Source organism: Musca vetustissima, unplaced genomic scaffold (assembly GCF_032173495.1).
Source record: "Musca vetustissima isolate MV318-11 ecotype Yass unplaced genomic scaffold, APGP_CSIRO_Mvet_v1 utg6677, whole genome shotgun sequence".
Lineage (NCBI taxonomy): Eukaryota > Metazoa > Arthropoda > Insecta > Diptera > Muscidae > Musca > Musca vetustissima.
In genome coordinates, this window is record NW_026879909.1 from 134,780 (window position 1) to 161,059 (window position 26,280).

A 26,280-nucleotide genomic window follows, 5' to 3' on the forward strand; every position below is an offset into this window, starting at 1 on the left:
GTGTGTGAAGTGAATACGCAAAGTTTATATTTAAAACGGTTCGGTATAATTCAAATAAGCCAAGTAATGTCTTGAATTCTAATTTGTAAACGATTTTCGTTCAACAAAACAACAAAAAGTAACGGAACGAAAAACGTAGAAAGAAAGCCCAGGAAAAGTGTATCGTAGTGTTAAAGGAAATTGTTGGAAAAAAACAGAACACCGGAAGTGTAACCAGTAGCCCAGGGGTTTCATCTACCAAAAAAGCAAAAAAAAAAGAACAACAATCAATAGCAGATTCTAGCATTATCCTCCCCTTACATTCTGTGAACTCGAGATAGGAAAAAATCCCCCTCCTGCATTAACATGGCACGTCAACGCCTCGAAGAGAAACGACAACAGCAGCGGCATCCGCTAGACCACCAAAATCCACACCCCAACAACTACCAGCAGCAGCACCACCACCGTCAACACCACAACAGCCACCTTTATCAGCCTCAAATGCCTGAATGCCAACAGAGTTCACAACTGCCTCCAGCATCATCATTCACATCCACTTATCATCATCATAAGACGCGGAGACATTATTTTCCTCGCTGTGGATTAGTTTTGTTAGTTTTTCTAACTGTGATTAAAGGTAAGTGTCAAGCCGTCATGGCATTTAAAAACTAAACTAAAAATAAAAAAAAAACAAATTTGTCAAATGAACCATTTGAAAAAAAATTAAAACAATAACTACAGTGGGCCTAAATTATCAAAATTTTTATAACAATTATTTTATATCAATTATTTTAAGAAATAATAATTTTAATAACTAACTAACTAATTACCATATGACGAAATTTGTTTAAATCCAAATATTCTATGAAAATGTCGCTCGTAAGGTTTTAGAAAGCAATGAAATCAATATTTATAGATTTATAAAAACCCAAAATTCTTCGCCTTCTAAGGTCCATTAGAAGGCGAAGAAATATTAAAAAAAAATAATAATAACTGTAAATCAACTCGTAGTTCATAAAAAACATTTTGAAAGACTATAGATTTGTATAGGCTTTAATAAAAATTATTTATAAAATCCATAAGACGTAAAAATCCATGGACGTTAAAAAAATTATTTAAAAAAGCCATGCCTTGATAGACCTTGAAAACAATTATTTAAAAAATCCATGCCTTGTATAGACCTTGAAAACAATTATTGAAATCTACGCCTTATATAGTCCACCTGATAGTTCTTGATAGTTGCACCCTCTTGCCAGATTAGAGGTCAACAGCACTTCTTCCTTACACTGACATATTTTCCGAATATTACTAATATTCAGTACAGTCCTTATAATTACTTGTCCATATTCCCTTCACCCTGGGTTGTGATGTGATGTTCGGCTTTCAATTGTGGCCTATAGATCGACTCGAAAAAAAAACACAAAAAACTAATTTTTCGGCCCACTTTATCCCAATATTATTATCTGATCATCACCGAAAATTATAAGCGTTGTCCTTGACCATACCTGGATCCTCATGGAAAATTTCAAAGACCTCTAGTGTGGTAATGGGTTACTAAATATATATGAATACGTATGCACCTGTTAATATTTAAGTGTAACTCCCACTTCCGACTACATAACTACATAACAACTTCTCGGGTCTATGTCCTGCAGGAGCAAATATATATGCTATAGAATACAAATTTTGTCATTTTTCACACAAAAGTCAGTGTCCATTTGACCCGCTAAATTTTGACAGATCTTTATCAAAACAGGCATGCTTATTCTTTGACCCGATATCCTTATCCATGTAAAAATTCGCAATGTTTGGGCCATGAAAAAAATTGCAATCCACGCCTTGTATAGACACTGAAAAAATCATTTAATAAAACCACGCCTTGAGGTATACCTTAAAAGAAATTCTTTAAAAAATTCAAGCTTTTTATATGGCCTTCACCTTATGATGAATTTTATAAAATGTGAAGACTTTTCCCCACTGTGCATATTCCCCATAACCAACAAAAACTAAAAATTTGAGTATGTGACACTTTTACCAAATTTCAATTTACTTATATTTCAGTTACATTCATTTATGTATGTACATACAGTGAGTGTAAAAAGTATTTTGCCTCAATATAAATTTGAAAAAATTCCAATATATACCCTGAAGCAACATCAAAGTGTAAAATGATTTATGTATGATATACGTTTTGACATATTTAGGCCTTGAAAAAAATATTTAACCCTTTATGGCGAAATATATAATAACCCAAAAATGTTTATCACAAAAGTATTTTGCTTTTTATTATTATTTTATAAAAAAATGTTACATTAACACGTTTGGTCTTTTTATTTACAATTGCTTATGACAATACTATAAGCGATTTGACCACGATTCCATTCACACGGCAAAAATCTGAAAACATTCAAAATTTTTGGTAGTTCATGTAATTTTTAATATAGTTATGAATTTAGAAGAGAGTATTAAAATTGTATTGCAGCTTCAAAACATAATTTGTTTCACAAATTATAAAAAGAGGTTTTGCAAAATATAACGCGAGGACAGAACATTAAAAACTATAAAAACCAAAATCCGACAAACAAATTATTTAAAAAAAATTCGCGTAAAACCCAATTTATAGAGAATAATTTAAAATTTCTAGGAACCAATATATTGTAAATACCAATAAGGGTTTTCAAAGATATTGAACAGTTTAAATCAATAGTAATAAAAATCAATACATGAAAGAAACATCATTATTCGTCAAATCCTATTGTCTTTTGAAAAACTGTGGTTGCTGGTGGCGAATATCATTCTATATTTTATCTCCGATTAACACCATCAGTTGCGAATAAAATGCAGTAGGGAATAAATTGTTCTATGATTATTTTCGAAATAAGATGTATTTCTATTGCCAGAAAACCGTCCATATATTTGAATCTGACCTCCTTATTGCTATTTTCATCGTATATTTTTTTTTCAGTAAAAATGAACCATAAAGTTTTCGAAGTTAGAAAAATGGGGTTTCGCGATATTTTTTTAAATAATTTGTTTGTCGGATTTTGGTTTTACAAAGTTTTAAAAATCTGTCCTCGCGATATATTTTTAATATATATATATATATATATAACATATTTGGGATGTTTTGAAGCCGCGACCTATATTTAATAGATTTTATTAAGAAAAATTACCAAATATTGAATGAAATATTGCTGGAGAAAAAGTAAATGTGAGAAAAATCGCGAAAAAATGCCGTGATTTATTGTAATCGTTGCCAAATCATTATAATAAAACGTAACGCGCAATGGTAACTATAAAAAGACCAAAAGTAACAATTTTTTTAAAAAATAATAAAAAGCAAAATACTTTTTTGTGATAAACATTTTTGTTGTTATATATTTATAAAATGTGACCAATAGGTCTTTTGCTGTGATTCTTGCAGAAATACGACCTAAATATGTCCACAAACGTACTCCATTATACATAATTCATTTTACATCTTTAGTTTGCTGGCTTTAGGCGTATAAATTGGAATTTTTTCTAATTTTTATTGAGGCAAAATACTTATTACACTCACTGTATATATCCAGACTGCCTGTCCTCGCTTTTTTGGTTCTCAGGCTATTTTCATTACCATTTACAAATTCAATTTAAACTAAATGTTATGCTAGCTGCTTGCTACCGTTTACAATTATTGTATTTTCTGGAGGGTTCACGCTACCGTTGTTCCAGGTGATTCATTTTTGTGTCTCATTTCTTCGAGTCTTCACTTCATTTCATTCCCTTTTGGTCCGTTTACTGTGACGAGGGATCATAAAAAGGTCTCAAGGTATTTGATTACCGAAAAATGTATTCCATAGCACAATCATCCACCACCACTCACTTCCTCACACACTCACCTTACACTCCAAAAATGTGATATAGTTGACGACGGTGACATGGCCAGTTCATTTGGGGTTTTGGATAATAACAAAAAGCGTAGGAGATTTATTTAAATTCTACTTAAATTTGTTGACCAAAATTTCGTTTTCTTTCACTTAGAAATTACAAAAAACAACAACAACAAACAATAATTTTTGTAAAATGTTTTCATTGCAATGTTGACCATTTTTTTCTGTTTGTGGTGTTGTTGTAAATAATTGTAATTTCTTTAAGAGTTCTAGAGAAATTCCTGTGTGGGCGATGGGTGTTGGGTGCTGGGGTACATTGTGTCCTGCTTGGAAATTTTTGTTAATTTCTATTCATTTGTTTGCCGACATTTAAAAGGTGAAAAGGACCTGTTCTAGATATTCATTGAAGGTCGCCAATTCAATTGTTTGTTTGCTGACTGGCTGGTGTGTGGGCCATTTAACAATTTGTTTTCTATGTTAATTATTCAATAGAGCTTCATGTTTTGTGGAAATGGTTTCATAATTAAATTGTTTGTTTTTTTTGGGTTATTTCTCTTTGACTATTGCTGTTACATTTGTTTCGGGTAGGTCCTTTAATTACAGAAATAACATCGGAATGTTTGCTACAATTTTCAAACCCATTTTCAATTTCATTTCATTTGCTGCAAATAAATGTGGTTAATGTGCCAAGCATGATTGGATTTCTTAATTAGTTTGTTATTTTCTAGTATGTACTTGTAAGTTCCCAACGGACTAAAGGGGATCCGTAATCCGTATTTATGCATAATTTCGAATTCATACCATGTCTCTTGTGAAGATTAAAGAGGATATGCTGTCTGATTTGTTTGAAACTGGTGTTTTGAATGGTTAATTTCAATTGTTTCAAGACAACAAAGTGTTTCGGTGTAAAAAGTCCTTAGACACTAATTTACATATCTTCGAAATGTAAAGAAACAAAAAAGCTTGATTAAGTTTGTTGGCAAAGACTTTAAGGCCTATTGTGTAGAAAATAGATAAATAATTTGATATGATTTAGAATAAGTTGGATTTATTAAAATCGAGATAAGAAATGTATTCTAGAAAATACAATCTTAAAAATCTGACCTTGATTTTTTATAATGTAGAAAAAAATTATTTTAAAAATCCGCACCTTGTATAGTCCTCGAAAAAAAAAATAGTTTAAAAATCCAGGCCTTGTATAGACTTGGAAATAGTTATTTAAAAAATACATGCCTAGTATAGACTTAAAAAAATTACAAAATCCACGGCTTGTATGGACATTAAAAAAAAAGATTTTCAAAAGTCCACGGCTTGTATGGACATTAAAAAAAATATTTTCAAAAATCCACGCCTTGTGCGGATTTTGAAAAAATATTTTCAGAATTCACCCCATGTACAGACTTAGAAAAAAATTGTTTTAAAAATCCATTCCTTGTCTTGACAATTTTTTTCAAGATCCACGTCTTGTGCAGACTTAAAAAAAATAAAAATCCACTCTGTGTGAAGACTTCAAAAAAATATTTTTAAAATCCACGTCTTAAAAACCTACAGGCTTTGGGTATGATTTTGAGAAAATTATTTTAAAAATTCAGGCCGTGTGAAGTATCTGAAAAAAATACATTAATCTTTGAAAATCTGAAAAAAAATTAAAAATTCATTTTCAATTTCAACTTCCAGATATTTTCTTCCCACCCCATTCAAACTGCAAATGACAGCTTTTCAGAATTATTAAAAATTCCCCTATTTTCAAGTTATTCTCTGCTTTATGACAATAGACTATTTTTCTATAGGCTGTCTAAACAGAAAACTACAAAACAGAGACATAAAATGAAACGCTTTAAGAAAAATCAATAGCCATGTCATTAGCACTATTTATGGTATCGGTGGTGGTTCAAACCAATGTGTATTTAAAGAAGAATAAAATAAAAATCCATTATCTGCTTCAGTTGTGACCCGACCTCTAAGAGTCCTTCAATTGTATTCTGGCTGGCTGGACAAACCCAACAGACCCCCCTTTTTCCATTTTCGAGTGTGTGTGTGTGTTTGGTCAAAGCCACATTGTGTTTATTATTCCGCTTGATAAACTGTATCTCTCTAGCAGCGTTTGTCTTATTTGCTCTTGTAAATTAAAAAAAGAACGAACGAACGGACGAAGCAATCGAGATATTGAAATGAAGTCATGACAGTTGTATCTCTATACATATTTATCTACAATGTGAGTACTTTAGGCTATGTAAGTACTGGCAAGCAATTGTTGTCCATTCAACCATCCGTCCTTTCATTGGTCCGAGCAAAATGATGAGCAAATAATATCTCTTATAGAAAAGCAAACACAGAGATAAATAAGTACGAATATATGCAGACAAACAGAAAAATCGCATCTCTTTCAGATCGGATAATGTTTTCGTTGAAACATCATGGGTTGGTTGGTCGGTCGGTCGGACGATTCACATGCGTTAGCCATGGTAATGCGGTGAAAGTTGTGGTTTGAGTGCATAAACATCGCCTGTAGCCTACATAGAGTATATACACATTCTCAGTTGTGTGTGTGTGTGAGTGTTGTTTTTTGTAATGGTACTTGTAAATAAGATTGCGAAAATGAATGTACAAAATAAGTAGGAAATGTATCTTCATTGTTGCTGTATTTTATGCTGCTTATTTTGTGTATTCGTATTTGTATTTACTTAATGTTGTTGCGAACGAACAACTTCAACGGAGAACAACATTGTTTACAATGTTTTTACATTTTTCTGCATTTACGTTCCAGTTTTTTGTTTATTCACACAACACCATCAGTTCCTGAGCAGAATCCCCTACTGTACGATGGCCACAAACCACTTGTGTGAGCATGAAAAGTTTACACTGTCCTCCTCTAGGACTGTGTTTCATGATATCTATATGCATTTCAAGTGGTGCCCAGATTTACTTGCCTGCCAGCTTTCCTGGCAAATGCAGCGGTATTGGTTAGTGTTGTTTTCCCTCTTACATAGATAAATAACGAAGAAAAAAGGAACAAAAAAATCAGCTTCTATATTAAATATCCTGCGGACAAGTTTTGGACAAATTGTGAACAAACAACAATCCCTTTCACTACTGCCGGGCCCACCTCCCTCTCAAAACAATAGATAGATACTGGCTTTCGAAGTCCACGTTAAACGTTTCATTTGGTATTTGTTGTGTTTATTCAGCCATTTCAAACGCCAAATCCCCAACCTCCATTTCATTAGATTCCTTGGGACCACTGGAAACCTTTCGAGGTTTTGTTGGGATGGCGGTGCACATAGTCAGCTAGCCAGTCCATTATGAATAATCCTTGTCCATGGCGACTGCAAGGAACTATGAAAAACAAATACAATCAACAACAACAACGGCAACACCATCAGCACCGACATAAACAAATGTTAGCTAAACACAACATTACCATGCTTGGTTGTATTACGTTGAATTTTGAAAGGGAACAACATCCTTTTACTGCTGTTAAAAGGATTTGTTTTGAATGTTCAAATCCAACAACACCACCCTCTCAGCAGGCAAAAGCGTGGCAAATGCTTGATAGGGGGTACTTATCATTCATTTACTGGGATTGTCGAGGATTTCTGAGAGGGATTATTTATTTACTGTTTGTCTTTAGTGTTTTTTTGTTTGTTTGTCTTGTTTTGCATGCACCCATCATTTCCCAGCGATGAAATACTAATATTATGAGGCTATTTATTTTTATAAATGAAGATAACAGTTGTGTGTGTATCTGTTTTTCATTTATATATAAAAGATATTAAAGATATGTTAATTATAAAAGAGATCGTGTTAATGGAGGATTTTATTATTGTAAGCGATATCAAATCTAAATTTTGTTTGGTGTATAAATATAAATAATTCGTTGGAGAGAGGAATTATTGCCCAAGGTCCATTGAGATTAGCTTTATTAATGAACTTGAAATGCATTTAGGAAATTGCAGCCTGTGTGTATGGCTATGGTTGTATTTGATGGCCACATCTTACAAATAAAAATAATTTTTTTTTCGAAGAAGTAAGGGACCTATCCGTTGAAAAAAATATAGAAAGGGTTGATCCCAGTACATAGAAACAGATTCTCTTCTCATTTTATTTTAAAAAGCTATCTTTTATGTGACGGATGACGGACCTTTCCTATCTCATATAATTGTCGAATAAATATTAGGTTGGGGAAATAATTAATAAATAATAAATAATAATAATAATAATAAATAATAATAATGCTCATTGAAAGGGTGACATTTAGTTGTTGTGAGTTACAGGATGTTAAAAATTGAAGTGAACAAAGAGAAAATTTGGTACATTTTACAGTTTTTCTTTGACAAAGGCGAAAATGCAAGCCAAGCGGCTAAAATTGTGAATGGTGTTTATGGTTCCGATACTGTAGATTACGTTCAGGAATGTTTGGTGATAAAGATGCAACACGCACAGGTAATCTGGTCGTTGAAAATTTCGATAAAATAGGAGAAATAATCAATGTTGACCGGCATGTCAGCAGTCGTAACATCGCCCAGGAGCTTAAATTCGCCTATTTTAAACCATTTACAATTGACCAGAAACGGTCAGAATTGGCCAACACGAGAGGTGTCGTGTTCCACCAGGACCAGGAGACATTTACAGTAACTCGCCAGAAACTTCGGGAGCTTGGTTGGGAAGTTTTAATGCATTCGCTATACAGTCCGAACTTGGCACAAAGCGATTATCATCTTCTTCTTGCATTTCAAAGTTTCTTTAATGATAAAAAATTGGTATCTATGGGGGATTGTGAAAATCGAGTACTAGAGTTTTTTTTGCAAAGATAGAGCAGGATTTCTATGAGAGAGACATTATGAAGTTACGTTTAAAATGGTAACACAACATGCAACAAAACGGTGCAATTCGGACATTCCAAAGCATGTTAAATAAAGTCCTATAGTTCATATAAAAATAATGGATTTCTTTTTTGCCCAACGTAATATTTTGCCCCATTTTTCGTATTTTTAAGATTTTTATGGTATTTAAAATTTTTTTCCAAATAATTTTACATTTGATAATACCAACCCGAGATCCAGTTCTTGGTATGGGGGAATATTTTATTCATTATCTACCCCCATATAAAAGGCCCGAAAAATGTTTGGCATATTGAGTGTCTCACCCCCATTTTCCAACCGATGTGGTTGTAATTTGTCACTTTAGGTTGAGGGTGTTGAAAAATATATTTTTTGAATATTTGCAAATATAGATCTATGTTTTTCTATAGCCTCCATTTGAAGGCACCGGTCCGTTTAAGGTCTTTTGAAGGATCTAGAAACATTATCAACTGACGTGGGTGTAATTTAGCATTCTGGAATCTTTGTGGCAGATAATTTCTAGAGCCTCATATAAGGGTCTTTTGAATAACTTTGAATTGATATTCTGACCTCAATTTATGCATTCGTTACAAAACACACCACAAAGTTGGTTCAATATTGATGTTTGTTGTCGATGGTATAATTTGTCAATAAAAATTATTCCATTTACTTCCCATAAAAATATATTCCTCAGTTTTCATGACCTTTTTCAATTTCAAGTACAAAAACCACTGTGCATATTATGACACTTTTTTTTAAATTTGCTGACTTTTTGTACCACATAGAATTACGTTTATTATAAAAAACGACACCAAATGTTTAAAAGCTGTGTCATTATATACACAATTGTTTTTGTACTTGAAATTGAAGAACGGTCAAAATGACCGCATTGGCAATCTAGTGTTAATTTGGTGCAATACATGCGATTGGGTTTTCCACAATTAGGCGCATTTCTGATGAATACCTTCGGACAAACGGCAGTATTTCTTATTGTCCGTACGACCTTGTGTCAAGAATTCATGTTGGTCAAACAAAACAGTGAGCAAAAGCCGTTGCTTCTGACCGACTTGATTTGATCTTGTGAACGTTTGCTTCGTGATTGGGCTTTAGTTACAATGTCATATTTCACGATGTACAACAGTTCTTAGGCGATGTTCATGTTTTTGCTCAAACCAAGTACCATCGTCGCTGCTATTTGTTTCTTCCCTAAAACATAGTAAACATTGTTTGGTATGACAATATAATCCGCAACCTTTCTGATAGTCTTTTGACGTTTTTCTAAAATAATTTTCTTTACAGCTTTAATGTTTAAATCATGCATGGACGACCCTAAAACGTGTTTGATATTAAAAATGAGATATATCGGCCTACGTTTCGGGATTTTCATAAAGGTCCACATTTTTCACATATCACTGTTCCTCCCAAAATTTGAGCATATTTTCAATCTATTTGGAATTTCTGTATTTTGGGCATTACGGGCACAATTTCCAACAGATTTGGCTATAGTTTGATATTTTAGGTTTTCTTTGGATATCAAATTTTTCTTTGAAAGAAAGTCTCGACCGATTAAAGGTAATTTGAATGCCCACCTCCTGGAGAAGATTATACAAAATTCGCTCTTGCCCAACTTAATGATGTTTTACTTGTTACGAGCCTATTATAATAATGTTTTTTTACAGATAATTATTAATTCTCAGTCACAAAAAACATATTTCATGATAAATATTTCTGACACTGAGCAGAGATTAGTTGTTTTTTATTTTAATTTTACATAAATACTAATACAATATATCGTTTCATACCAAACATTTTGATATCGTCAATGCCAACATATCAAAACAACCTCGGACCTTCAGCATAATCTCTTATGTTTTCAAAAATCTTATTTATGTTCTAAATTCGTAAAAAAGAAACAGAATATGTCCCTGAGTTGCCTTCCTCTTTGCTGTCCAGTGGCAATTTTAAAGCCTATTAAATGTAAATTTGATGTTAATCTTGTAATCTCTCTTACTGAGTTTTTTATTTATTTTCTTATTCACAATTTGCACAATCTTTAAAAGCAATTCATTGTAAGATGTTAGATTCATTGCTATGAGAGAATATATAAATCATTTTTCAGCTAATAAATGTATTTTCTGTGTTAGAAAGAAAGAACGAAAGAAACGCTACAGTTACCATGATGACAACAAACAGCCATAATTGCTAACATTAAACATTTTCCAATTCATTAAATATCTTTTCGTTTTCATTCATTTTCATAGCCAAAAAACACACTACCACACATAATCTAGAGTAACAAGTGTAGCGTCAAGCGTACGCAAGATAAGACATTGACAATAAGAATAAATTGTTTCTTTATAATTCACCTTTCGTGCCCCTCCCTTGTTTTGTTGTGAGCTTCCTCGTATCATGTATTATTATTTTTTGACAATGATTTCCGAAATATTGTTGCCATTTATTTTTTAAATTTTACTTTTAGAAATGTCCTAAAATTCACATAAGGCATTTCTCTATTTGGTTACGAAAATCAAGGTTAGAAATTGATACGAACAGAACAGACTAAGGTGTTAAGCCCTCCTAAGGCTTCATCAACTACTATTATGTATTGTTGTACAAGGTCTTCATAATACCTGTATTACGAAGGCCTTGATAGCACCCCTAATTCCGGTTGGGAGAAAACAAATTACAGAAATATCCTTTTCCGATATGTTATGTGAAATGGCATAATTTCTCATAATTTGTATGCCATGAAACAATACTGAGATAACCATTCAGTAATCAATCCATGCCATCCCACCCACATTAGTTCCTATTCCCATACAAAATAATAAAAAAAAAAAAAATACTCTGCAATAATTCATTTTCATTTCTTTTAGGATTTTTACTACAGCTAGGATTGGTTTTTGTAGGTATCTGCTGTTGTGGTTGTTGCTTTTGGCCAATTTCATTGTCTTGTATCGTTACCAAAACAACTAACCTTCTATCTATTCATTCCCTCAAATGTTGCTTTACTTTTAAATATAAATCTCTTACTTTTTTGTGTGAAAATTATACAGATTTATCATCGTCATCCCACATAGACGAAGCATGAAGGTCATACTGGCCAATGCGGATTTAATCCGTTTTATGGTTGTGTGAGGAAGCGGTCGGGTGGAGTATAGAAATAGTAAGAGCTTATATTTTGTCATTGAATACTCTTAGACGATCAAGGCGAAATTAATACCATGCGGAGCTGCTTTTTTTGCCAATTCCAATTTTAGTATTAATGTAGCCAATGTTGTGGGAATTGTAATACGTCGTATCAACCTTGCAATATCAATGTCGTTTGGGGGTGGACTTTAAAATAACGATAATTGGGTATTAAAAAATTACAGGTCAATATTTAAAGCTTAGGAAAGGGAATGAAACATGTTTTTGAATATAAGAAAGGAGACTGCAAAGTCATACTCAGTCCATCAGGATATTTTTTTTGCCGACCATCAGGACTGAATTTATATAAAAAAATCGGTGATCATCAAGATGATTTTTTTTGTATAAAAAAAATATTGAAAAAAATCACAGAACCACAGGACAAAATTTTTTTTCAAAAGAAAAAAATCGCAGTCTATTAGGTCTGCTTATTTTCTATAGAAACAAATTTTCAGTCCATCATTCCTTTCCATTATTTCCTATAGAAAACAATTGCAGACCATCAGTACTACTTTTTCTATAGTAAAAAAATCTCAGTCACACAGGACAGAATCCTTTATATAAAAAATTCGCTATACCACAGAACTAATTTTTTCTATAGAAAACAATTCCCTAAGGACCTATTATTTTCCTATTCCAGCCCCACAGGACTGATTTTTTTTCTATAAAAAAATGTCCAGGCCGACAGAACTAATTTTTTTCTATAGAAATAAAATTTCCAGTCCAGCAGGACTATTTTTCCAGTCCAATAGGACTGATTTTTTTTCTATAGAAAAATTTGCCAGTCCCACAGGACTGATTTTTTTCTACAGAAAAAAATTGCCTGTCCCACAGGACGGATTTTTTCTATAGAAAATTGCCTGTTTCCAGTCCCAAAGGACTGATTTTTTTTCTGTAGAAAAAAATTCCTGTCTCACAGGACTAATTTTTTTTGTATAGAAAAAATCCATCCCCACAGGAATGATTTTTTTATAGAAAAAAGACTGTTATTTTCTATAGAAAAAAATGTCCAGTCCCACAAGATTTGTTTTTTCTATAATAAAAAATGTCCAACCCCACAAGACTTATTTTTTTTTCTATAGAAAAAAATTCCAACCCAACCTAAGCCAAAATTTCCCGCAAAGGACTGATTTTTTTTTTTCTATAAAAGATTTGTAGCTACGCAGGAGTGATTTTTTCTGTAGAAGATATGTGCCCGCAGGATTTTCTTCTATAGAAAAAATCCCAGTCCATCCGTACCGTCCTACAGAATTATTTTTCTAGAAAAAGGTTTTACATCAGGACTCTGCAAATGTGGTGTATATAAATACTGAATCATGAGGGGGCTGTGAATTTGGTGTGTAAATTCTTTGAACAATCCTTTGGCAATCTTTTCGTGTTGAGCGTACCATTTGGTTTTAATTCATTGAAATTGTTCATGTGCAAGTTTGTCATGTCCCCACACACCCACACATTCTATTATACATATGTAGGTATATATTTTAACATCTACATTTAATTGACTTTCAACTGAAAATGTAGGACAACGAAATAAATATTTTGTTAACAGAAAAAAAACTGAACTGTAGTGAACAAAAATTCTTGAAATTTTAGTTCAATTAAAACTGCATTGAAGTGCTTCAAGTACTGCCGCAGTTTGTGTTGCGGTGTTTGATGTTTATCAATCCAAATTAAAAACACGCGAAACCACTCAATGTAACACTAACCCACTAACAGTTGTTCTGACACTTTTTCCGTTTCATGTTCAGTTTTTTGGTTTTCTATTTTTTTTCATACTGCATGTGGCATGTTCTGGCTGTTTTGAGGGTGAGGGAGTTTGTGCCAGTGTGGGATGTCCGCAGACAGACAAGATAGTCGTGCAAGCGAAAATACTGGGAAATGCAGACTTAACACAAAAACCAAGTCAAGTTGAATTTTGCAAAATGAACACAAGGGAAATTTTCGAAAGGGAAAGCAAATGAAAAAATAACGTCGAAATTGCCACCACTTCCAATGTAGATATATTCCAAAGGGAGGTAGTGGTTTTAATATCAGCCCGAATATTGTGCTGTGGTCATTATCAAATACCAGGAGTTAATAGCATACTCGTGTGCGCACACACTAAGTGGCACTTTCTCCATAAAAAAAACTCTTAAACTCACAATTTTGCTGTAACGGACACTGGAATCTACTTGAAAACTATAACTATGGTCATGGTCGTCGTAGGATTCCCGCAAACCAGCAACAACACCAACAAATAGTAACAAAGTGCATAGGCCAGCTCATATATATGCAGTCGCCACATACCCTCATCTGCTTTACAGAGAAAGTAAACATTTTAAAGTGTTTCACATGTCATTTGCAAAACAACCAACCCCTCCAACCCACCAGCCTAGTTTGTCTGAACCCCAGCAACAAACAACAACCCAAAAAAGAAAACAAATCTACAGTAATACGCCCCCTAAGCAATGAAGAGGAGACTACTATCACATTTGAGGTTATACAGTTGAAAGAGCAGATTTTGGTGAAACCCTTGAAAATTTTCAAGTGAACACTACAAACAAAGCAGCAACAACAACACAACCAGTTGGTGCGAAAAAAACACCGCCTCCTTATAACACAACACGGGAATTGTTGTAGCTGTAACAGCAACAGAAACACAAATAAGAGCAACAGCTAAATTGATGTAAAAGCTACACCAGGGTATTGCATTTTTACAAGTATTCGCATGCACACACACGAACATACGCTCACACTTGTGTAATTTTTAGCACCCACAATCGCCATGGCACACATATGCATGAGTAGGAAAATAGGAAACCAAAAAAAATTGTGATAACGCAGTAGTCGGCAACAGTGTTTTCGGAAAGGGTTGTTATTGGGAAATCTTGTGTTTTTTGGAAAACATAGTCCTGAAGTTCTCAGAATTTTTGTATATAGAAAAAATTAGTCCTAGAGAAAATGATTCCTTGGGTTTTTCTATAAAAGCTCTTAATTTTTCTCAGATTTTTTTTCTAAAGAAAATAAATCTGCACTGAAGCCCTCCGTTTTTCTATAAAAAAATCTAGTCCTCAAATCCTCCGATTTTTTCAATAAAAAATAGATAGTAATGCGTCCTGAAGTCAGACAAAATTAGTCCTGAAGTCCTCCGATTATTTTCCTCCGCATGTTTTTCTGTAGACAAAAAATGAGTCTTGAAGTGCTCCGATTTTTTTCTATAAAAAATGAGTTATGAAGTTCTTAGGTGTTTTTTTATAGAAAAAATTCAATCCTAAATTCCTACAATTTTTTTATAGAAAGAAATGCAAATTTGTATAGAAAAATTAGTCCTGAAGTATTTCAATTTTTTTTCGATTGAAAACATTATACCTGAAGTCCTCAGAATTTTTTCGATAGAAAAGAAATTGATCCCGAAGTACTTCGATTTTCTTCTATAGAAAAAAATAGTCTTGAAGACCTCCGAATTATGTCGATAGAAAAACTTAGTCCTGGAGAGTCCCCCGACAATTTTTTGTGGGAAAAAGTTTGTCTGAAGTCCTCCAAATTTGTTGTTGTAGAAAAAAATTTCTGTAGAAAAATGTTAGTCCTGAAGTCCACCGATTTTTTTCTAGAAAAAAAATGAACTCGAATTTTATCTGTGGAAACGAATGAGTCCTGTAATGCTTTGAATTTATTTATTTACAATAGCAAACAATTAGTCCTGCTGTCCTTCAGATTTTTTTCTACAGAAACAAATCTGTACTGAATTCCTCCGAAAAAATGTGTCCTGAAATCATCGAATTTTTTTCTATGAACAAATTGTGTTCTTCAGCTATCATAAAATGAGTCTTGAATTCCTCCAAATGGAAAAAAATTAGATCTGAAGTCCCCAAATGTTCGTTACTTTGCGGATTTTTGGCACGTTGTCCAACTGTCCTGGCCACAATTTGGTACTTTGGGTTCACATCAGCTAGAAATTCACTTCACAATTAATTGTCAATATTGACTTGAGTTTCGGGTAAGGTCCCTTATAACCGTGCCCTGGAAGGTACCAGGATGGTGCTTTTTTGAAGACACTTCCTTTCTCCATTTCCATAATTTCGAAGACTAGGTGCAATCATTTCCCCAATCCCACTGTCCCTTCTCATTTGTTGTGTTTCCACAAACACATGACTTTATTTTTTGTTAGCTTTTGTAAATACTCAGGCAGATTCGCGTGATTGTAATACAGACTCATTGCGTTTGTAAGTCAGTCAGTTGATGTGTTTCTGTGTGTGTATGTGCTGAGCGCCCCTGAACTCATTTTGCACAAAAACTATGTAAAGGGGTATACGTAGTTTTTTTCCGGAGGCAGCCAGCCGCCTGTTGTTGAATATATTGCAGTTTGATTTCAATGTTTTGTTGCTGGGAATATATGGCCAAATAGTTGTGATACACTTTTGCCTTTGGTAATCGGACAACAGTTTTTTTCGTTTGTTTCATATTTCGTTCTTAGGCTCACAGCTCCGTCGAGCCGACCCCATATAGCATACGTTACAATCGAATGATACCCCTGTTTCAATTCACCCGAAAACCTTTTCATTTTCCCAGAATTCTCTTTGGTATTAAGGTTTCAGTTTTTATTTTATATTTCATGAGGCTCAATTTAAACCATGGACATTTCATTGGAGGTCGACGGCGATCACGAGGAGCCTAGCTGGGTATGGTATGTGCGGGGGAAGGTAATGCGGTAGAGCCTGGTTGTGGGAAATGTGAATTACAAAAAAAAAATACTCTCGCTCACACACATGCTGTGGTTGGTGTGTGTGTTTTGCAAAAATGTAAGCATTTTATGAGAACATATTTTATAAACAGCCATGGCTGTCAGTGATAGATATACATACTTACATATATATAAATATCTCGTTTAGTTTGTATATAAAGGCAAAAGTGCATGGTCATACTTGAAACTAGGTCTACCATAAACTTCTAATGTTAGAAAACTTCAAAAAATCCACAGCACAAAAAATAGTAATAATCCTCGGAGGATAGCAGACCACATAGTGGGGGAGGAGGTGGAGTAAATCTGAAATGCTGAGTTCAACGGTCAATAACATAACATTTTGGAAAGTTTTTTTTTATTATTACTGTAAAGTGCTTTTGTGTCTTTTTTAGTTTCTTGTTTTTTTTATGTTGAACCACTTCTCATTTTCAATGTTGCATTTTTAGGTGATTTGTTGCGAACAGAGAATAAAATGTAAAAAACGAAAGAACTCACCTCATTAGAGAATGAATGAATTTTCTTTTTGCAATTTTAATGACTAAAAATTTACTACAATCCACCACAATGTGAATATGGATTACAAAGTAAATTGTAACATTTCTAGTTCATTGAAATCAGTAACACATATGCTAAACCACGTTAACATCCTCGTAATGGTGTCAACAATGTCCTTTTGATGTGTAGCTCTCAAAGTAATATGGGTGGGAGGGAGAGAGAGAGAGAGAGGGTGCATGAGCTCGTGACCTTAGTGCCAGCTGCTGCTGATGCCGTTGGTCGTGCTTTGTAAATTATTGACACGGGTAAATTTTATATGCATTTATGAGAGCATATTTGTTTTTGCTGTTGTTGTTGATATTTTTTTGTTAATATTTCCATTATAAATAAATAATGAAAATTTCCCTGTGAATACAATTTAAATGTAGTGAAAGGAATTTATTTTATTTTTTACTTATTTTTAGTGGTTTTTAGTATTAATAGTATTATTCGAAACAAGGGCTACTATTATGTTACTGAAGTACTTCGGTAACAGAGGTGGAAATACAATGATAGTCTACAGGAAAATTACAAAATATCGAATAATACGATTCTTTTTCGACATTTTGTATTTATATTTAAGCACTTTTTTAGCATTCAATGGAAATTTTACACATACATTGCTACTACTTATGTACTACTACTATGTATGCTTGGTATTAAAATCGCGATATTTTGGTCCCTGTGTTGGTATAGCTCTCATATAACGTAATCCTATCAATTAAATAATATATTAGCATTATTTTGTAGATTCTAATTGGGTACCACATCTGTCTACCAAAAAGTATTAATATAGATACAAAACGGTACCTCCGAAATATGGGCATTTTTCAATTAAATTGTCAGTATTTTGAATTCTCAATGGTTAGGAAATCTACTGATTCATGGTTATGAAGTTGAACCGCAGGAAGTCTATACGACCTGTCTCCATATAGGAGACCTGTCTCCATATAGGGGTCATCTATACCTAACACAGGGAGTCTTTTTATTTGAGCTGAAACAGGCAATCTTTAAAACCGAGCTGAATCGTTAGGGGGTTTTTTTAACAAACTGTTGCAGATAGTCTTTTAGAGACCTTCTAAATCTTTAAAAAGCAGGTCTCTAAAAATCTATCGGTAGCAGTTTGTTAAAAAACACCCTAACTGTTCGTTTTTTTTAAATTTCAGGAAGTCTCTATGGAAGAGCTAAATGGAGTCTTTATAGACTAATATTTTACCATAGAAAGAAATGAGTCATGAAATCCTCCGAATGTGTGTCTATAGAAAACATTGAGTCCTGGGGTACTGAAAATTTTCGTCCATAGACAAAAATGAGTCATAAAGTCCTTCCTTTCTATAAAAAACTGAATCCTGAAGTCCTCTGTATTTGTCTTATAAAAAAACGGGTTTCTTCTATAGTGAAGTCCTCCGATTTTTTTCAATGGGAAAAAATGAGTTCTGAAGTCTTCCTATTTTTTTCTATAGTCGAATCTTTTTCTATATATTTTTTTTGAAAAAATAGACTTATTGTCCTCGGAATTTGTTTTTTTATAGAAGTCCTCCAAATTATTTTTTTTTCAAAAAGAGTCCTGAGATCCTTGGTTTTTTTTATATAGAAGTCCTTGTGAAGTCCTCTCAATTATTTAAAAAAAAATGAATCCTGAAGCCCTCCGAAGTTGTTCAGTAGAAAAAAACGAGTCCTGAAGTTTCCCGAAGTTTTTCAATAGATCCGATTATTTTAATATGAACAATGAGCCCTTAATTCCTTCAATTTTTTTATGTAGACAACAGTAGCCCTGAAATCCTCCGAATTTTTTTTTTAATAAAAATGAGTCCTGAAGTACTTCGATTTTTTTCAAGAGATAGAAAATGAGTTCTGAAGTCTTCCAAACTTTGATAATAGAAAAAATCAATTCTGAAGTACATCGGAAGCTCAGGCTTTAGAGACTGCCCAGCTGAAGGGAGTCTTCCAAGAAGAACTGCAACTCTAGAAGTTTGTATAGATGAGTTGAATGGATTATTTACAGAACCAGGATGATTTTGGTATCAATAACCCTTCGACCAAGGCATGGACTTTTTTAAAATTGATTTTAAATTGCCATTGAAACTATAGCAAACCGTTAAAGTTACTGTAAATAACCAAGACATGGTAGTACGCCAAATCCCCCGAATTAGCGTACTATTAACGATCTTTGTCTTAGAGCAAGCTTCTGAATTATTTTAATCCGTTTTTTCACAGTGCTATACGATTAGTCAAAATGTAAATTAGTCGATGCACTCTGGTCGTGACAATCCCAGTCGAAGGGCGTGAATAATGATCGCACAAAAATTTTTTAAAGGAACGAATTTTACGATGAACTGAAAAAAATTATCTGCTTATTAAATGCTTATTTTAGTTTGACCACATCGAATTTTTTATCAGAAGGTTTTTGGCTAAGGATCAAAATCTCTACAAAAAAATAACGATAAAATAACCCCGTAACTTCTGCGATACAATTTGGATTCTCATTACTTCTATCCTTATTACAGCAAAAACTGAGTGCTAACATTCATTTCCAATCAATTAAAATTGAATGAAATGGAATGTATACCAGTTTCATGGAAAAACGAAACCGTACGTACTTTATTTAGATTCTAGGAATTTTGTAGAAAAAACAAACACATGGAACCCACAGCACAAAAAATAACTAGAATAAGATGAATACATTTCAATACATCAATGAAACGAGTAATTTAACCTATCTACCCTAAAGTTTTTTCTCTCAGTTCGTTTCATACATTTGCTTTCAACATTTTGTTTCCCATTTTTTTGATATTGTTTTGACTCCACTTCTTCTTCTCCTCATTTGAGATCGTATACGATATAAATGAGTGTTAAACAACAGTTAGATTTCACTTTTCATTTTTTGTTATTTTATTTTCGTCTACCACACATATATCTTTATCCTTTTTGGTTAGGGTCTACTGCCCTTAGGCACCGAATAGCAAAAGTTCCATGTATCTGTTGTCGAAAACAAGTATCCAAAATGTGTTTTATTGATGTTGTTGCTGTTGCTCTTCACCGTAATGACTTGAAGAAATAACTCACTCACTTAGTTTTCCATTTTTTTTTTGTGTTACCTAATAGTCCCTCGGGCAAATTGTCCTCCATACATCAAATCAAAGACACAGACTTTTAGTTTGATGCCTTAAATAAATAGATGGATGTAACACGCAAATCGAAAGTGACAGGCACCATTCGAATCATCTATTGCATGGGTAGTATACACTCACCCACGCAGGAGGAACTACAGTTATTCATTATACCAGCGAAATGTTCGATTTGAGTTCTATCTAAATACGACGGCGAAATTAGGAAGAATATTTCGAAATTCGGAATGATATATGGCAGAAAGTCATATGGGATAGTTTTAAAGATCTCTTGCCGAAAGATCTGATATCTGTGGCATGATGACTCTCGGACCGTACGCTGTACGAAACATCAGAATCAGTGTAGGGTTTTGAAAACAATTGGCATGTCTTCTGACCTACTTAAGTGGGTGAAGGTCCGAAATTGATAAAACTATTCTACGTAATTTAAAATATTTAGATCTTTAATGAATATGAGCTTGAATAATTCTATGAAACACCACCATTACCCTTCAATAGTAGAAGATTTTCAACACAACGATGAATAAGACCTAAAGCTTTTCAGAATGCCAAATTACAGTTTCGGCTCATCTGTGAAAGAAGGTCTTCGACACTTCTACATCTTTCGCTTTTCTATGAAGAAGTAGACCTTCAGCTCTTCTATGAAGAAGAAGACCTTCAGCTCTTCTATGAAGAGGACCTTCAGCTCTTCTATGAAGAGGACCTTCAGCTCTTCTATGAAGAGGACCTTCAGCTCTTCTATGAAGAAGAAGACCTACAGCTCTTCTATGAAGAAGAAGACCTACAGCTCTCCTATGAAGAAGAAGACCTTCAGCTCTTCTATGAAGAAGAAGACCTTCAGCTCTTCTATGAAGAAGAAGACCTTCAGCTCTTCTATGAAGAAGAAGACCTTCAGCTCTTCTATGAAGAAGAAGACCTTCAGCTCTTCTATGAAGAAGAAGACCTTCAGCTCTTCTATGAAGAAGAAGACCTTCAGCTCTTCTATGAAGAAGAAGACCTTCAGCTCTTCTATGAAGAAGAAGACCTTCAGCTCTTCTATGAAGAAGAAGACCTTCAGCTCTTCTATGAAGAAGAAGACCTTCAGCTCTTCTATGAAGAAGAAGACCTTCAGCTCTTCTATGAAGAAGAAGACCTTCAGCTCTTCTATGAAGAAGAAGACCTTCAGCTCTTCTATGAAGAAGCAGACCTTTAGTTATTCTATGAAGAAACAGACCTTTAGTTATTCTATGAAGAAGAAGTCCTTAAACTCATGTATAAAAAAACCTTAGACTCTTCCATGAATGAAGACCTTAAACTCATTAAATAATGAATGTCCTTATTTTTTCTATGAAAGAACACTTCCTGCTATTCCATGAAAAAGGAAGACCATCAGGTCTTCTATTAAGAATAAAGTATTTAGGTTTTATATTGAGAAGCACTTCTATGAAGGAGAAGAAAACCTTCAGCTTTTCTATGAAGAAGACATTGACCTCTTTTATGAAGAGGACGACCTTCAGCTCTTCGATGAAGAAAAATACTTCATCGTGTAAGATCTTCTAATAGAACATACATTATTTGTTATGCTGGGTTGTTTGTTGGCCCAACAAATCGTTTCCCTGTTACAAACAATTCTACTTAAATCCGGTACAGGAAAAAAGTGTTAAAAGTGATGAGAGGGCAAGGACGGAATACAGCAAACTGTATACAATTATTTAAAAATCTATAGCAAGCTGTAGGCAAATATTTACATACATTCACATATACATACATATGTAGATCCTACGCATTTTACTCCATTTTTAAGATAAGGCAAAGTAAATAGAAATTGTTGCCAAACCAATGAACCAATCAACAAGCCGCCTGCCTAGTTCATTTCAATGGGATTTGAAAGCAACAACACCAACAGCACCAAGAACAATAACAAAGAAAGTTAATATATATTGCAAAAGTCAATACACAATACATTTATAGAGAGGCCCGCATTTGTACAGTGTGTGTGTGTAGATAAGCGGATAGAAACACGTTCTGTATCTGCACAGGGGAAGATACAATGCAAATACAATCGAGAATTTCTTTAACTTTGGCCATATTTAAACATTACTTTATTGGGTGTTTGGTCTTATGTAAGGCATAGACATCACATCGGCTGGGAAGGCGATAGAGAAAAGATAGATGAGATTCTCCCAGAAAGTGGGACATCAGGGAGAACGAATGTGCCGTAAAATGTATATTTAATGGTACTTCCTCGTCAGGGCAAAGAAATGAGAAAAAAAAACGTATAAATATATCAACATAAAGCAGATGAAAATCAAGAATGATGAAATGACATGAGTCTGAGTGGCAAGGACGAATTCTATAACAAAACGAATAAAAGAAAATAATTTATCCTTAAATAAAAATAACACTTATATCACACAAAGTCATGCATGGAACAAGGAAAATTACTAATTCTTAGGAAATCTACTGCTACGTGGCACAGGGTACAGTAAGGGTATCAACTCTTAGAAAGAAGGACTTCAGCTCTTCTATGATGAAAAAGATAGTCAGCTCCTCTATGAAGAAAACCTAGCTATTATATGAAAAAAAGTTTCTATAGAGGAAGAAGACTTTTACCTCTTCTATGGAAGAGGACTTCCAGATGTCCTCCGAAAGAAAATCTTCACCTGTTCTATGAATGAAAACATTTAGACTTTCTGTGGAAAAGAAGACCTTCAGCTACTTACTGGAAAAAGAAGGCCATCAGCTCTTCTGTGGAGGAAGAAGACCTTAAGGCTTTCTTCTATGGTAGAAGATCCTCCTTTTTCAAATGGAAGAAGAATTTCAGCTCTTATATGGGAATAGACCTCCAGCCTTTCTATGAAGAAAAGATCCCTCATCTCTTCTATGGAAGAAGAAAAACCCCTTCAACTCTTTTATGAAGGCAAATGCCTTCTGCATTTCTAAGAAGCTCATCTTATCAAGTTTTCTTATTCACCTTTCGTGCTAATTTCCCAACGATTAACCTAAGCATTTAAATACTTAAATTTCCCAACCAATCGTAATAACAATAAACTCGTTTTGCCACAAATTACACAAATCTTTTTACAAGTATTTAAATATTTATAACCAACAACAATCCGCTTCCCTCTAATACCTTTCATTTGTTTGTTCAAATAACATCCTTGAAAGAAAAGAAATATTGCCTTAATATATCTTTCGACAAACAAAATTTGACATATACACGCAAAAAGTATAAAGTATACCTGCATATTGACTTAGCACGCATTCGCCCTACATGTATTCTCGTCCTTCAGAGCGAAAAACGAGAAGAAAAACAAAACTCAATGAAGAAAATGGAAACAAAAGCAACATTTCCATTTGATTTGTTTATTTTTTCGCCTGCAATTTAGGTTAGAAAAACATGGGAGTTTCATTTACAGCAGCAGCTTTTTGGATTCATGATGTGATTTTAAGTGAAATATACCTAAAAGTAGGCAATATGTTTCATGTTTCAGGCCCACAATGACTACTAGGCAGCAGCTGAGATAATCCTATAAATAAACCAGCACCAAACCAGAAACTGGTATCTATATTACACAGATAAAAGGTTTAGTAACACGCATACGATATTTTGTTTATTTTCACATATGAGTGTAAGTGTGTATGTATGTATTTATTTTATTTATTACAATGAGTTGCTTGCCAATGCTGGTTAAAATTATATTTGTTACACAGAAATGTGCTCAATTTTATATATATGAAGATATTCATCCTTTTGCTAACGTTGCCACTAACTGCCGTTGTAGTCATGTGTAATATTTTATATTGCACATCCTGTTATGACATTTATGTGACACCTAACATTTTACAGAAATTTACTTAATATACATACATAGGATACTTCAACAGAGAGAGAGAGCGATTTTAATGTTAAAACAATTTTGAAAATAATGGGAATATTTATTCAAGTGGGTATAAAAGAGCAGGAAATCTTATTGCTGAAGACGTACATATATAATGTCATCTTATAGACGAAATTAAATCCTTCCAAAGCTGAATGTCGTGTTCATTGATAGAGCAGAAGATCGTCTCCAGAAATGAGTGAATCGTATTTATCGAATTGACGAAATAAAGAGCCGTAGGTATCTCCGTCAGAAGGTCTTTTTCATAGAAGCCCAGAATTTTGTTTTCATAGAATTGTTGAATGTCTTCTTTTTTATAGAATATCTTATTTTGTTCTTCATAGAAAAACTGAAGGTCTTCCTTATAGAAGAGCTAAAGATCCTTTTTACAGAAAAGCTGAAGAACTTAAGATCTTTTCCGAAGACATTCTAAATGTCACCTTCACAGATAAACTGAAGGCCTTCTTCATAGAAGAGCTAATAGACTTCTTCACAGAAGAGTTGAAGGTATTTTTCTTCATATCATCTTCATTGAAGAACAGAAGGTCTTCATCTTCGTACAATAACTGAAGGTATTTTTCTTATAGAAGATCTGAAGGTCTAACTATTCATAGAAAATAGTCTTCTTCATAGAAATGCTATTGGTCTAAAAAGGGTTTCTACATAGAAAAGGAGGATGTGTGCTTCTTTTTTATAGAAGCGCTAAAGGTCATATTGTTCATAAAAGAACTGAATTTATTCATCTGCGTAGAAGAGCTGAAGGTCTTCTTCTTCATAGAAGACCTGAAGGCCTTCTTCTTCATAGAAGAGCTGTACGTAGAAGCTTCTTCTTAGAAAAGTTGAATGTCTTTTTTTCATAAAAGAGCTGAAGGTCTTCTTCATAGAACATATTCTTCTTCGTAGAAGAGCTAAAGGTCTTCGTCTTGTCCATAAGAAAGCTGAGGGTCTTTGTCTTTATAGAACAACTGAGAGTTTTCCTCATCATAGAAGAGCTGAGGGTCTTCATCTTTATAAAACAGCTGAAAGTATTGTTCATAAAGAGGTGAAGGCATTATTTTCCGCAAAAGAGCTAAAGGTCTTCTTCTTTATAGAATAACTGAAGGCTTTCCTCCCCAAAGAAAAGCTGAAGGTATTCTTCATAGAAGAGTTTAAGGTCTTCTTCTACTTAGGAGAGCTGAAGGTCTTTATCATAGAAGATCTGAGGGACTTTTTCTTCGTAGAAGAGCTAAAGGTCTTCTTCGTAGTATAACTGAAGGTATTATTCTTCATAGAATAGCTAAGGGTCTTCCTCTTCATATTGTATCTGAAGTTATTCGCATATAAGGACTTCTTCATAGAAAATCAGCTGTTCTTCTTCATAGAAGATCACAAGGTTCGCTTCATAGGAGAACATTGAGGTCCTTTTCTCAGAAAAATATTCCGACTTATGTTCGTCAATAAGGAGTAGAAGGTGCTTCCTAGAAGACCTGAAGAATAGTAATTCTACGATGTTCAAAATATGGTTGTTGTTCGGTTTATGGCCCCTTCTTCATGTCGTTTAAAATAATGTCTAATAATTGTGAAGAAATCAGACGGCTTCCTTCTCCTAGCCACCCTAATAAATTGTTTATATAGTGATTATGTATTCCTTGTTAGTAGGACTTTCATATGGAAATCATAGCTATAATTTTTGTTGCTATACTCCCTCGTTTCCTTGTTTTTTCTCTCCTCTATCTTCCTATTATTCCGTTTGCCAATAATACATTCTTTATGTTACTGTTGCTTTACTTTCGCCTTTTATGTCTTTTATTGGTTTTTTGGCGCCATGTCATAATTTCTCTAGACTTTTTTGTTTTTCGTTTTGCCAAATAGGAAGCAACATAGAACAGCAAACAAAAAAAATTGATTGTGTTATGTTCTATGCATGGCAAAAATATTTCGGGTATTGTATTTCTTTTCATTTACTGTAATTTAGAGGGCATCACCCTTGTCACCCCACACGTATACATAAATACAGTTACAGTGGTTAATGGAATTGGTAAGGTTAGGAAAGCGGATATTACTTTGATTTTTGTTTGGAATATTTAACTCATATCATAGCAAAGCGGAACCCATTGTCCCTAAAATATTCAAAATATGGTCTTTAAGCACTCTGTCACAATTCGATAGATACTTTAA

The 26,280-nt window shown here is 33.6% G+C and overlaps 1 protein-coding gene across 1 annotated transcript in view; it reads left to right on the plus strand.

The window, feature by feature from the left end:
* The first annotated feature begins 345 nt into the window (after window positions 1-345).
* The window catches only part of LOC133325124 (uncharacterized), a 126,895-nt gene continuing 100,960 nt past the window's right edge, over window positions 346-26,280 (plus strand). Inside the window, exon 1 of the mRNA XM_061533948.1 lies at window positions 346-616. Within this exon, the coding sequence (XP_061389932.1) occupies window positions 346-616 (271 nt within the window). The remainder of the gene's footprint in view (window positions 617-26,280) is intronic.